At 35.0% G+C, this 14,588-nt stretch overlaps 1 protein-coding gene across 3 annotated transcripts in view; it reads left to right on the top strand.

Moving 5' to 3' along the window:
- Nucleotides 1-14,588, top strand: part of ITPRID2 (ITPR interacting domain containing 2) — a 41,615-nt gene that overhangs the window by 11,444 nt on the left and 15,583 nt on the right. For 2 of the 3 annotated variants that reach the window (XM_063079972.1, XM_063079988.1), the window contains exons 9-13: nt 5,621-5,693; nt 9,418-9,506; nt 10,876-12,105; nt 14,252-14,329; nt 14,407-14,534. In XM_063079972.1, the coding sequence (XP_062936042.1) occupies nt 5,621-5,693; nt 9,418-9,506; nt 10,876-12,105; nt 14,252-14,329; nt 14,407-14,534 (1,598 nt within the window). The remainder of the gene's footprint in view (nt 1-5,620; nt 5,694-9,417; nt 9,507-10,875; nt 12,106-14,251; nt 14,330-14,406; nt 14,535-14,588) is intronic. The other variant, XM_063079980.1, reaches the window with a different exon arrangement.

The following is a 14,588-nucleotide window of genomic DNA, read 5'->3' on the forward strand; positions in this document are numbered from 1 at the left end:
CCCTGGAAGTACTGTATCTCAGTTGTGAGGCAGGCAGTGGCAGTCTCATTTTACACACCAGCAAATGTTGTTCTGGTGAAGAGTTATGGCTATGAATTATATAATATGCAATTTTTCTTTTTTACATTTATTACAGAAAGATTAGTTTTAATAATAGTTCCCAGTACTTTTAGAATCATGTGCCATTATTTCAGGGAATTGGAAAATGGGATAATCGATTCTGCCTGTAAATGTACTCTTTGGTGAGGGTGTGTGTATGTCTCACATTAGTGAAGATTTTTTACTTACTGCAAAATTTCAATTGCTGATATAGCTATTTACCTTTTTGTGGTCTTTTAGTACTTTAATTACAACTGAAAAGTGAAATAAGGAAGTAGAAGCAGCTTTGGGGTATATTTTACATTTTCTTATGAGCTTCTTTTTTATTTCTTTATACATTTTTATGTTTCTCAATTTCCTTTAATTCCTAATATAATTTATTTTTTATTCTAATGAGTATGGAAGATGACTGTTTTATGATGACTACATTAAAACCTCTCTTTGTTCTTTTTTACTGTTTGATTTCTTTTTGACTTCGTTTTGATCTAAACTTGTCCCAGCACTCATAATTAAAGTTCTTGCCTTCCATTAGCACCCCTCTCCTATGACAATTAGATATGACATATAATTTTCTTATTTTAGTACAATAACAGAGTATAAAACTATAAACAAATTCTATTAGGTAATTGCAAATCTAATATTGGTGACTCAGATTGAACAACCCTCTCATGTGTGTATTTTCAAATAAGTCAGAGTTCCTTTTTAATTTCTAGAATTCCTGAATTCTAAGTTATAGTTTTTTGTGTTTTTTTTTAAAAGAAGTTTTAAGATTCCATACTACACATAAGGTCTTGTAAACGTTTGTGAAGTGCTAGATGCCATTGATAGCAACTTTTAATGATCATGGGTTTTATTTTTTTGCTCCCTCTGCTGGCAAAAACAGTTAATGAAGAAAGTAATGTGGCATCAACGTGAACTTTTTTTTTTTGAAGGACAGGACGACATGCATTGGTGGCTGAAGAATAATGGAAGATTTTTGTTTTCAAAAAAAGAATATATGGTCAACCATAGCTACACTGTACATATGAGAATTTTAAAGAAAATGACTTCGTTATGTTTTTAAAGATAATGACATCTTGTTCTTTGAAGATAATGACTTCTTGTTCTTTAGAATATGGATAAAAACCTTGTAGAATTGTGTTTTTATCCCTTTGGGAACTTTAAAGAGAGCTTGTAGAACAATGGATAAAGGAGGGAAATAATGTGCTGCTTTAACTTCCTGTTCTCCCAAGCATTTGAATCATATTGACAAATGGAGAGAACAATCTTATTAAAGCAAACTTTTAGATCCCATTCAAAGTAGCTTGTTACTATTTTTTGGATCCCTTTTGGTTGAGGTTTGATTCCTGTTGGGAACTTTCTTCCTGTAAAAACAGTGAACAAATATAAGTTAGAGCTCTCTTTCAGTAAACCAGTTCTCAAAGAGATTATCTGAATGCCAGCTGTTTGGGGAAGCTAGGCAGGAGAAAATGTTACAGATGTGGTTGCGTGCATGAAGGTGTCTAATCTGTCTGAGACAGGAGGTAAGATCTGACCATCACAAGAAGCAAAGACAGGAAATATGTAAGTGTACAGAGAGCTTAAGCAGATGACTAGACTGACCCAGGCCGTGGAGATGAAAGTAGCTATTTCTTGTGTTTTAAAAAAAAAAAAAAAGGCCAGAGGCTATTTTCTATTAAAAGTCAGCCTGCCTTATAAAAAGTGTTGTAGACTATTTTAAATGTTTTAGTGTATCTGAAAGTTGTAAAACCCTAGACTTGAGTTTTGTGATTCTTAATGACTTGCTTGGATAATTCTTGTGTTCTTGAATGGCTTATTTCGAATATATCATTGTAACTCTCTGGAGCCATAGATTAGTAATATGAAGAATTCCAGGTAAACCAAAATGATCCTTTTTAATAAGCATTTGTTCATCTTGTTCATCACTTTATGCTTAAGTGTTAGAGGAAGGAGACTTTTATCTGTGTATTTCTGTAAACTGTTCGTTGTGCGATCTTGCTCTATAAATTAATTTTATTTAAATATAATCACTATTTGGATGTATGCATTATTTTAGTAACTTTTTCTAATCCTTCGTTGTACTTACTGTTGATATAACTAACGTACCTCATTCCCTATTTTTAGCTCTTAAGATTCAGGATTCTTTTCTATTATAATTATCGGTTTGAGTTAAAATAAATCCCAAATCATTCAGACATTTGACAGACAATGAAGTTATTCCTTTGGTCTTCCAAATTTAACTGTATGTTTTTTGAGCGTAAGTCTACACTAGAATATGAACTCTAACACATGACATGTGCACAGATATTTGTTACTTCAAAGCCCAGTTGATCACCAAGTTTGGTTATTTGCTATTTATCTAAAAGACCTGACTTTTTTTTAAAAAAGGATTTCCATGACAGTAAAAATAAACTCTGCACGTGTGTATACTTGAGAGGTTTTTTTTTTTTTCTTTTAAGGTAAAACTTACAAGTGATTATAGAATCATGAACTAGCACAGATAGGGATTTTTTAAATTCATTTTCTGGTTTTCTCTGTTTAGAGGAGGAAGCATTCCCCATCTCATCACCCCCAAACATTTGGTATTACTTTACAGCAGTGGTTCTCCACCATCGTTCTGAGGGATGTAATATTCCCTTTGATACCAGTGCCTCACAGGAGGAGAGGGGCAGGGGTATAAGAGGATGGCAGAGAAGGATCTCTGTTTGTATATCTTTACTGCTTAGTATTTCAAAGTACTTCATTTACATTCATGTTTGATCATCCGAAGTACCTGTAAAATAGGAATTTTAATCTTTATGTTGCTGTTAAGATAACTGATAATTTTAAGTGGCATGAACAAGACTTGAATTCAGGTCTTTTTACAGACCTGCTACTTTACCATGCAACTTGCCGATTGTCAGATTCATTGATAGGGTCAGTCATTGGACAAGAACTCAAATCATCTGATGCACAGACCCATACTACTACTTTGGAAAATAATGCATTCCTTTGAATTTGTTTGAGTTGTCATTAAAAATTAGAATTGTAATTTCTAAAGCTCTTGTTTGGATTTTCTTTTTAAATTATTATACATTGTCTATACAATGACAAGAGCTATATAGTGTCTCTTTAAACCTTGAAGAAAGGGTTATTTGAGTTAGAACATCCACATATTGCTGTTCTATAGAGCACAGTACAGTAGTATTGTAACTAAGCTGCATCTTAGTCAAGATAAACATGACAGCTCTCAAGAAACTAAAGTAGGTGTCTGTCATGTTAGCCAGACATTGATTCAGTAAGGTATAGTCTTTGTTTTATTAAAATATTTTTTAAATAAAGTAACCTAAATGTGTGGGCTACTCTAAAGCTGTTTTCATACATCTTTAAATCCCAAAACACTGAGACCAAGTGATTCTATTATTTGATTTATTGGGTTTTTGGGGTTTTTTCTTATTTTTATTATGAAAAGTTTCAAACTTACCCAAAGATTTTTTAAAAATAGTGTAATGAACACCCATCACCCATTGCTCAATTCAGTTATATTTGCCCATTCTTGTTAATTTAGTGAAGGTCCACCTGTAGCAAATGGCCAGAGTTCTACTGAGTGTTTGAAACCATTGAATATGGAAAATACTGCTACATAGATCTAAGGTCTACATTTGCTTAATAATTTTCTTTGGTGTACCCTGTCTCAAATTCAGCTGCTTTCTTTTGCACAATTGTGACCAATAATAAAACATAATAAGCTAAGAAATTTACCCATTATCACTAGCATGTCTGTTTCTCTCTTCAGCAAGTGGGTACTGTGATTTTGCTGAGTGAGAAGAATGATACTGACTGTAGTAGTTTTATTAGTAAAATATGACCGTATCAGCTTTTTTGTTTTTTAAGTGCCCTTTTCTTGCAATTAATTATGGAGTTTGTAGAGAAAGGAGAAAGAGTAGATTTTTTTGCCATAGATTAACATCTGAAAGATAGTACACTTAGAATACATATTCATTAAAATTATGTTATTTTTTGATTAGTTGTATAAATCTAAGGAAATAGAATATGTGGTAATTCTACCTTTAAAAGTGAGAGATTATATTTTGACATGTCATAATGCTGTCCCTAAAATGAGATTCCTAGAGCATAAAGAAAGAGGCATTTGGATTTCTGTTATAATTTTTGATCTGGTTGATATTTACTTCACAGAAAACTCTTTGAAATAGGCTGAGCCTGAAAAGAGGCTAATAATAGACCTTTTGTTGAATATAAAAAGAAAATGCATTTTGTTCCCTCGCACACAAAACAATGGCTTTCCTGTTGAACTTATGTCTGGTGTTTTGAAGAATATTTTATAATTTTTAAATAATAACAAAGAATAGTAGAACCTATTTTGTATATCAGATTTACAGGTGATGGTTTTGAATGACCAGTGTGCTTTTGATTTTCAAAAGATTCATCAGCTTGGGTTCACAGAACTGTGTAGAACAAAGATATCACAAATCAGAGCAATTTTTAATATCTTTAATCTTTGGGCTTTTCTTCACATTAGTTATTCCACTCTTATTCCTGTGGAATATTTCTTATTCTTGAATAGATTCTTAGCTCAGAACTACCAGAGTTCGACCTAAAACCTGTTTGCTATTTGCTTTCCCTTTTGTTCAAGGTTGAAAACCCATATGTTGGCCTACTTTACTCAGATGTATATACTACCTAAGTACTAATCATTGCAGGGTAAAGTGAGGGAAAGTAGTACACTGCCCCCCACACACCCAATCTTTAATCTTGATGTAGAGTTAGTTATGTTAGAATAGAGTATTTGCTTGGTGAGAGTGATGATTATGGATCTGAAAATTCTTAAGTTATGTAGTTGTGCGGGTAGAAAAAAAAAAGTGCAAGACAACTTCTACGGGGTTGATACCTTTCTTGAACAGAGTTTTCAGGGAGAATTTTTGATGAAGTTCTTTCAATATTTTAGTAATGTGATGGAACCTGCTTTTCCACCTACAACTCCCAAGTTATGTCTTGAAAGAACGTTTATATCAGGACAAAGCGATCTTACACGTGATCGATTTTTTGGTACCTGAAAATTTGTCGGATTTTAGAAAATTTTGCAATAGGAGCATGATGTTCCATTTTCAGAGGTGCAAGACTTGTTATTGCCTTAACTGTGTATCAGTCATGGTCTGTTGCAATGAGTGTATTAGTGTTTCTCCTGGGATTGACCCTACTTTGAAGTTTACAGAGAAAAACTTTTTCTTATGGATCTGTTTTTCATTTAATAGCAACTGTTTTTTTAATGAAGTTGTTTATACATGCAGTTATTTTTCTTTGATAGCTATAAACTTGAATGCTATTGTTAATTGGAAAATAGATCAGAAAATTGAGTTCTGGGACATTCTAATAATTTTGAGATAAGATGTCTTTAAATTTAAATATATAGTGCTTTGGTGCACTTCTGATTAGATTAATTTATTGAATAAATGGTTATCAAGAGGTTGTTCTTCTTTGCCATAGGTTCTTTCAGCTTTAACTGTTCAAAATTCTCCTTTAGGTTCAAAGTACAGAGGGAGAAGTGCCTCATGTTCCAGCTGCTTACCAGCTAGGTCTTACCAAGTCTAAAAGAGGTAAGTAGACCAAAATCCACTAGTTTCTAAGCACATTACCAAGGTGTTATCAGTTGGTTTGGAAAAGAGGTTTTATGTATCAGTATTTGTAGTACATGTGAGTGTAAAGAGAAGAGTAAGAACACGGGTAGGCATGTTTCGTTATTGTTCGGTTATAGAATTTTTTGTATTGAAAACTTTTTGTGCTCTTAAACTCTGATTAGTTTGCTTATCCTGTAATGACCTCATTACACAATTGTGTGTGCTCTAAATATTTGTAAGTTCTGCATAAGGGCTAGATGAGAAATGACAGAAAGAGCAATAGATTATGGCTACTTTTTACATTGTTATGATCGAAAAATATACTTGTATTATCTGTCTCTAGGTATTCATTATTATTTAAATATAGGTCCTGGATATAGGATATGAATATGCTTCCAGCAAAAAAACACCATTATCTCAGTAAACAGTTAAACCTAGTTAAATTAAATTCAAACTGTGGATCAAAGGTGAATGACTGTAGATAACGTTCTTCTCTTGAATTATTAATTATTGACCAAAGAATCTTTGAATCCATTCCTTTCACTTTTGACTTGCAATGAGAAAAAAAGTCTGATTTTTAAATTTACAAAGCTTTTGAGATTTAGAGAAAGGAAGAGAGGAAGGAGTTAAAAATGACCACTGAAGGTAGGACTGTTTATTTTTAAAACTTTACACATGCTGAACCACCCTGGTTTTTTTTAAAACAAAGATTCATTTGTATGTTCCTAGAATAGGAAATTACATGTTTGTCCCCTCCTGATCTCTGAAATTACTTCATAAGAGACAATTTGCATATAATTTTTCTTTTATTGCAATATGGTACTAAGAAACGAGCTCCACTTTTATTATGTCACCATAGTTCTGGTTAGACACAAAATGAACTTTCCTATTTAATTTCTTTGTCTTATAAGTTCATAAATATATGTATGTGTTTCTGAGCTGAGTTCATGGCCACCAAGCAGGTTTTGCTTTAGATGGGTAGACAAGGGATGCATTGGAAAAAGCAGCTTGCTATGTGTCAAAGGGAGGATAAAAAACAGTAAAATTACTTTAAGATGTTTCAAGAGCAAGCTCCCTGTGGTAGGAAATATGGAATGTGGTTTCTGTTCACATCTGGGTTTTTTCTTTTTTGTCAATACTAGGTCGCTTATTTCTGGTGGCATAAGCAAAAAGGCTAACATTCTTATGAATCAGATTTTTATAAATCAACAGTAAAATGGTTTTGTGTGTGTGTGTGTACATGAGAGAGAGGGAGAGAAAATAACATAGTGTTTTAGTCATTTTGGAAGGTAGCCTATCAAATTTTTGATAATGTGCTATGTAAGTATCTTAGATTGATCATAATTGCAGAATTGGTAATATATTCATTTCACAAGTTTAGTAAAAATACATATAGTACTTTAGTAGGAGGAATTTTGAAGTTAAACTTGTCACAATCACAATCTCTAATCCAGTTTGGGATTTATGTACTGAAGCCCAAAGAGGTTTAGTGACTAAACTCATTTCACAAGCTAAGATTCGGTACTTACGTTGAGTGAAGTCCAACATCTTATTGCAGAAGACACATAATACTTTCTTTAGTAGAGAATATACATGTGTTCTGCTTTGTTTCTTTATGATACTGGACAAATAAAGTTTATCGATTCTGTTTTTTTCTCACTTCATTGTTTCCTGTAATGTCCTATTTTTAAATTAGAAATAATACCTTATATCTTAAGGACAGATCTAAATCTTTTTAGTTCCACCTTTTTCAGTGGAGAACTGGTTTTTATTTTGAAATAGAAATGTCTGACTAAAGAACTTTGAATGTGATTTATAGGTTACAAATTTTCACCTGCCTTCTACTTAGTTCCTGAAGTAGCCCTGTAAGATAGATAGCAGTATTATTATCCCGTTTTGCAGAGGAGAGAAGTTATTGCTTAATGATACTGAAACAAAGCAGGAACTTGAACTCAGGCCTCCTTGTTCTTTCTACTGTCCAACACCTGCAATTGACATTATGACCTGATTAACGTGAACTCCAGCATGGCTCAGCTGTGGGGTGAACTCGGCACAAACCGTGCTCTGCTGTAGATAGAACAAATCTCAGCAGAGAGAACCCAAGTCAGAGCAGCTCACTCTGTCTTCCCTGGGCTCTCTGGCAGCTGCCTTTTGCCCAGAGAGGCAATTTCACTTGTAAATCATTTACATGACGGCCTGATTCTATTGTTGCTTTAAGGTAACAGTTATCTTTGATTGGTTCAGAAAGCATTATTTATTGTCATCTTCTTCTAGGTACTGGGATGCAAAGAAGCATAAATAAGGTTCCTGCTTTCAGAAGGCTTACAGTCTATTTTAAAAATTAAAAAGACATACAAATGCATAATTACAGTGATAACTGCTATGACATAAGATGATAATGATTTTCTCAGTTAATATAATGCCTAATTATATTAGGATGGATGTTAACAGCATTTTGAGATTCATTTTCACGATTATTCCAGTTTACTTAGACTTATCAAGGATATGGAGTAGTTCATTATATTTCATTATGCAGTTTTGTTAATATCAAAATAATACTAGAGAATTATTCTAATTTTTTTTTGGGGGGGGGGGTGGCTGGCCTGTATGGGGATCTGAACCCTTGACCTTGGTGTTATAACACCATGCTCTAACCAACTGAGCTAACCAGCCAGACTAATTATTCTAAATTTTTGATGGGAAAAATTTGCTCCATGGAAACTGAAGCAAAGTGGTATATTTTTCAAAATCAGGTGAACTTTAATAGATTTTGGATTTTATTCAATCATGTTATCTAGTGCTTTCTTTATATGGTTCAAATCTTAAAAGAATGTGGATTTGGTAGATATACTTTATTTAACCTGTTGCTTTTGAAATTCTGAGGAACTTTATTTTCTCATGAAGCATCTCCCTTAGTAAATGTAATAACTAACGTCTGTCCCATTGTGCTAGTTGTGTGGATGGAATGTGATTATGCTTGCTGTTATTAGTTGGCTTTTTTACTTTCTTAAAACACTTTTTTAGGTTGTACTAACCAGGAGTTAGAGTTCCAATACAGAAAAATAAAAAGAAGGATTTTACAAGATAAACAATATTATGTACTAGTTGAAGCTATTTGACTGAGATTCATGTAATTGTTATGAAAGAACTGTTTCATAACTTACAAATATTCACATCATTTGAAACATCAGAGACATTTAAGTATTCTTGCATTTCAAATTATTTATTAGCCTTATTTGTATTCTTATTTTCTTATTAGGGAGATAATAGAAATTTTTGCATACTATACATCTGATTCCTTTTAATAATACCTCTAATTTCACCTCTTAAATATTTTTACATATTTACACAATACAAATGGTTTACTTTTGTACTTCGATTTTGGTTAGCATCATCTTCTCTTTCAGCCAGTTGTCTTCTAAGGATAAGACATTAATTTGATTTACCAAAATACATATAACTAGAGGCTAATTAGCAACTCAGTATTGAGAATTTTTGATAGAAGATCTGATTCAGTTTTTGTTTGAATTGGAGTTACTTCCCATGCTTCAAAGCCACAGTTTTGCATAAGTAATGTGTACATTTCTAAGAAGGAATTCATGTGTGTATCTTATATCTGATAGGAATCATATATCTGTAGTAATATTGCTCTCATTGAAGTCTTATTTAGCAGTTTTGTATAACTACGTTTTTTTATTGATAGATCATCTCTTACGTACTGCAAGTCAGCATTCTGATAGCAGTGGTTTTGCTGAAGATTCGACAGACTGCCTCTCCCTTAATCATCTTCAGGTAAAATTTTCTCTTATAGGCACTATGATTAACTTCATTTTAAGGTGATTTTTTAATAACTATATATTTTAAGGCTGAATTTGTTTAATCTTTATTTTTAAATGGCAGGATAAAACTGCCTCTGGGATATAGATGTTATCAAAGCATTTGACTACAAATATTAGATTTCACTAATTCTTCATCTTTCTCTGACCAAATATGAAACAAAAAAGCTTTTCCTTTTTAATTTTTGGACCACTAGTAAACAGATTATTTTGCTCATTAAACTGTTTGGTCTGTTGTTTTACTTATTTTTTGCCATCATTATATTTCAGTATTTTATAATAATTGTTTTGCTTATTTAATAACTAACAGTAAGTATGGATTCTTAGCTTGCTAAATGTTATACTGACTTTTATGCTAGACTGTGTTAAATAATCCAGAAAACAGGTATATCTTTACCGTCAAGAAGCTTTTTAAATCCATATGTGGAGTATACAGAATGCACACAAAAAGTATTTAAAACGTCTATAAGCAAATTTTAAAGAAAATTGGGATGAGAAAAAGAGAACCCCCAAGACAGCCTTTAGGAATATAGTATTCAAGGGATAAACAGACAAGAGATATATCTAGGGAGGCTCAGAAAGAATAATCAAGTGAACAGAAAAGTTGGCCATCAGAGTGAGAGTGTGGCTTGTGACATCAGGAAAGTGGTCCTGATGGAGTCAGTGAGGCACAAGCAGGATCGGAGAGCAAATCCATGTGAGGAAGAGAAGATAGGGATGTTGACTGCTCTTTTTTTTAAAAAGATGATGGCTTAAGGGTGGAGGTGGTAGTTCTTTTTGTCTTTTTAACATTGGGAATGACTTAGGGAAGTTGTTTGACTAAGGGAAGGAACTCTAAGAGAAAGAGAATTTGATCCAGAAAAATGTGGGGTGAAACTGGAGTAATACTCTAGTCCTAGAGAAGATGTGATCAGAAGCACAGGTTGGAGAGATTAGCTTTGAAAAAAGGGACAATTTCCTTTCAGAATGGAGAGAAGGAGGGAATGATGGGGAGAGATTCGGGAAGTTTGTAGGTATTGGGGAAGACTGGAAAGACATTTTTGTTCATTTTCTCTGTGAGTCAGTGTCATGTATTGAAAGAAGAGAAGTAGGGTGTTAGAAAAGGAATTTAAGGAAAATAGTGAAAGTCTGAAATAATCTTTACAAGAAAGTGGAGAGTGAGTGGTTGTGGTGGCTGATAAAGGGCAATAACAACAGTTTTGAGCAGAACCAAGGCCACACCGAGGTGGGAGACTATAAAAGTAGAAAAGCATCATATCAGTTTGATATTTCGTTAGTAATATTTCTTACTTGTATTCATCTTTCCACCTGCTTTCCTCTCACAGGTTCAGGAGTCCTTGCAAGCCATGGGGAGTAGTGCTGATAGTTGTGACAGTGAGACAACAGTCACACCATTTGGTGAAGACCTTGTTACACCAACAGTACAAGACCAGCCATATTTTAATGAATCGGATGAGGAGTCTGTCATCCCTTTTCAGAAGGGAAGAGAGAAGGCAGCAGCAGTTGCTGTCAAAAGAAAGTCAGATAGCCAGGGTTTCCCTCAGAGTGAGACTGCTGAGAATACGGGAAAGAAACAGTCTGCCTGTAGTGCAGGGGATCGCATTACTGAAATTACTGAAATGGAAGAGGATTTGTCTCCAGCGCAGACGGTAGAGCTACTGAGGGAAGCAAGTGCTGAAAGCGATGTGGATAAAAGCAGTGAATGTGAATTTGCCCAGTATACCACACACCACATTCTGAAATCATTGGCCTCTATTGAAGCTAAATGCAGTGATGTGAGCTCTGAAAATACAACCTCTGAAAATACAACTGGGCCTCCTTCTTCTGTGGACAGAGTTAATACAGCTTTGCAAAGAGCTCAAATGAAGGTTTGCAGCCTGTCTAAACAAAGAGTAGGACGTAGCCTGATAAAATCGAAAGATCTGCTAAAGCAAAGGTACTTATTTGCAAAAGCGGGCTATCCTCTGAGAAGGTCTCAGTCTTTACCAACCACCTTGTTGAGCCCAGTAAGGGTTGTGTCCTCTGTCAATGTCCGATTATCTCCAGGAAAAGAGACCAGATGTAGCCCACCTTCCTTCACCTATAAATACACACCCGAAGAGGAACAGGAATTGGAAAAGGGGACAGTTGAACACGATGGTCAGTCTTTAGTTAAATCCACTATTTTCATCTCTTCATCATCTGTGAAGAAAGAAGAAGCCTCCCAGAGTGAGGTGGTGCATTCAGAAGAATGCCATCATGGAAGGACTCCTACCTGTTCACAGTTTGCTGCAGCACCAATATCTCAGTCCACCTGCTCCCTTCACTCCATCTCTCACTCGGAGTGGCAGGAGAGACCCCTGTGTGAGCACATGAGAACTCTGAGCACTCACAGTGTTCCCAACATATCTGGTGCCACCTGTAGTGCCTTCACATCCACTTTTGGGTGTCCTTACTCACATAGACATGCTGCCTACCCTTACCGAGTGTGCTCTGTGAATCCTCCTTCTGCCATAGAAATGCAGCTGCGAAGAGTATTGCATGATATTAGAAACTCACTGCAGAATCTTTCACAGGTATGAGAAAAAGTATATCTTTATTAACTTTTTTCTTTATTGCTCTGAGCACCTCTTAATTCACTGAGAAACTAAGACTCTCATCAGGCATGAACTCCCTCAGCTTTATTTTCTTACATGCCTAAACTATCTATACCTGCCCTTCTCCTATACTCTTCCCTCCTGTTTCAAGGGAAAAGCTGTAACTAATCCTGAGCAAAGTTAGTTTCTCTGCTCATAGTCTCCCTCCTTTCCTAGAAGAAAGATTATGCTCATTAGGTATCCTCCCTTTTCATTCTCTCCTCCATTGTCTTTGTCCTAGTCCAGAAACTTTGTCAAGTTGTCTCTATTTTTAAAAAGTCTTTCCTTTCAAAGTCCTTGCTCTCTTTTTCTCTGCCATTTGAACGTGTTGACCACCTCTTCCTTCTCTAAGTTTTCTTCCTGTCGACTTCTGGGGCACCGTGTTCTCCTGATTCTGCTCATGGCTCTCTCTGTGACTAAGCTTGCCCTTCACCTACTGACCCCTGATGCTGGTCTCCTGGCACAGAATTAGTCTACTTCCACTGGGTTCAAAGACTGGAGCTTCTCCAGAGCAGGAAAAAAATGAGGTAAAGTGTGAATTTGATTAAAAGTGCTCTGTATGTCTTGGTCATTGCTCTCAGATGTGTTAGCTGACTTGAAATAATTAAAAAAAAAAAAAAAAAAAAAAGACTTTGAAAATAAGTAAGTTGTTTTCAGGTTTGCCTTTTATACTTTCTTTTTAAATCTTTCTCTAAACTTACTTATGTTTAGACAATTGAGGAATTGAAGAAAATGTTAATGAAATGTAGTGATCATTTTGTTTAACAAGGAGTCAAGAGGCCTGGAAAGAATGTAATAGATCCCCTGCCACCAGGAAGGAGTGGACAGGGAGCCACTCTGGAAATAAAAATCAAAGTCGTAACTTTTCAAGTTACAGTAAGATATACCTTCTTTTAAATTTAGGTTTCATCCTGGTAACAGATGTCTCCTGATGGTTTTCAGTCTAACCAGAATGTGGGTGTTTCTTCTTCCTCCTTACAAAATGTAGTTCTATCTATGATGCAATATTTAACCTTTCAGCTAGAATTATGTGAAGCTGGGGGTTTTCCAGGGTCCTGTCCACCTGCACCCTCATGGTGTACCTTTCTTTCTAGGCCAGCTTATTTTGCTCTATCTGCAATCCCTTCCTCTTGCATGTCCCATGCAATAACTCAGCTAATAAATCTCCCCACACCTGTGCCACCCCAGTAGACAGATGCTTTTCATGACCTGGCCTCTGTCTGGCTCTCCAGTCTCATTCCTTAGGTGTATGTGCCAACCACATTGGACTGCATGCAGGTCTCTAGATAGTTGTGCATTCTTAGGTATCTGCATGTGCCACTTTTTTTAAAACCTGGAATGCCCACCCCTGCCTTTCTTTGCATGACCAAGTCCTGTTTACTGTTGAGGTTCAGCTGAGGTGTCACCACTGTTGGGAAAGCTTACCTAGTCTGAATTTTGGTTTGTTTCCATCACAGAACTCCCCTCCCCCAATATTATAATTTTTTAAAATTTCTCTTTCTTCTTCCTTACTCTGTGAGAACACTGGAAGGCTAGGAATACTTTTACATTTTTATCTCACTGTCTAAAATAATGGTACAGAGCAGATGCTTACATGCTTAAGAAAGAGTGTGGTTATTGGCTGCCACTCTTTCTCTCCAAGTCCATGCAGTCTCATGATGACATTTGCAATTGAATCTACATTTTTGAGTTTTATTTTTGTATTTCTACTTTCCAAGGCAAGAGGGGAGTCCTGTAAGACATAGATATGAACTGTACATGTTCCTTTGCTTCTTCCTTCTCCCAAATATGTTGGCTGAAACCTGGAGCAGCTAGAATAGGTATGTTGTTGGAGACTGATTACTTTAGTTCCTGCTTACAATATGAGGGTACTTCAAAAAGTTCATGGGAAAATAGAATTAAAAGATAATACAAATCTTTTCATGAACTTTTTGAAGTACCCTCATGTGAAGGTTGGTTTTTATTTTTGTTTTTACCTCAAGAGAATAATATGTAGTCCCAAAATTCTGCCTTTTTAACTCTTCCGATAAGTTGGAAATAGTCACTTTCATTGATTTTCTTTAATCATCCTTTTGCTTTTTTGAAGTACCCCATGATGAGAGGAACTGACCTTGCTGCTGCTCCGTATAGTACTCAGAAATCATCTGTTCTACCTCTTTATGAAGTAAGTTCTTAGTTAAGTTTTTGTTACAAAATAATTTGTATGATTTAGAAGCATAATTTTGTTATATTGCATTTTAGAATACTTTTCAGGAGCTCCAAGTAATGAGGCGGAGCCTGAATTTATTCAGAACACAAATGATGGATTTAGAATTGGCTATGCTGCGTCAGCAAACCATGGTTTATCATCATATGACTGAGGAGGAAAGGTAAAAGTTTGTTTCGTCTTAACATAACTCAAAAAGTGTTTCATTCAAAGAAGC

The sequence above is a fragment of the Cynocephalus volans genome, chromosome 1 (assembly GCF_027409185.1).
Source record: "Cynocephalus volans isolate mCynVol1 chromosome 1, mCynVol1.pri, whole genome shotgun sequence".
Taxonomy (NCBI): Eukaryota; Metazoa; Chordata; class Mammalia; order Dermoptera; family Cynocephalidae; genus Cynocephalus; species Cynocephalus volans.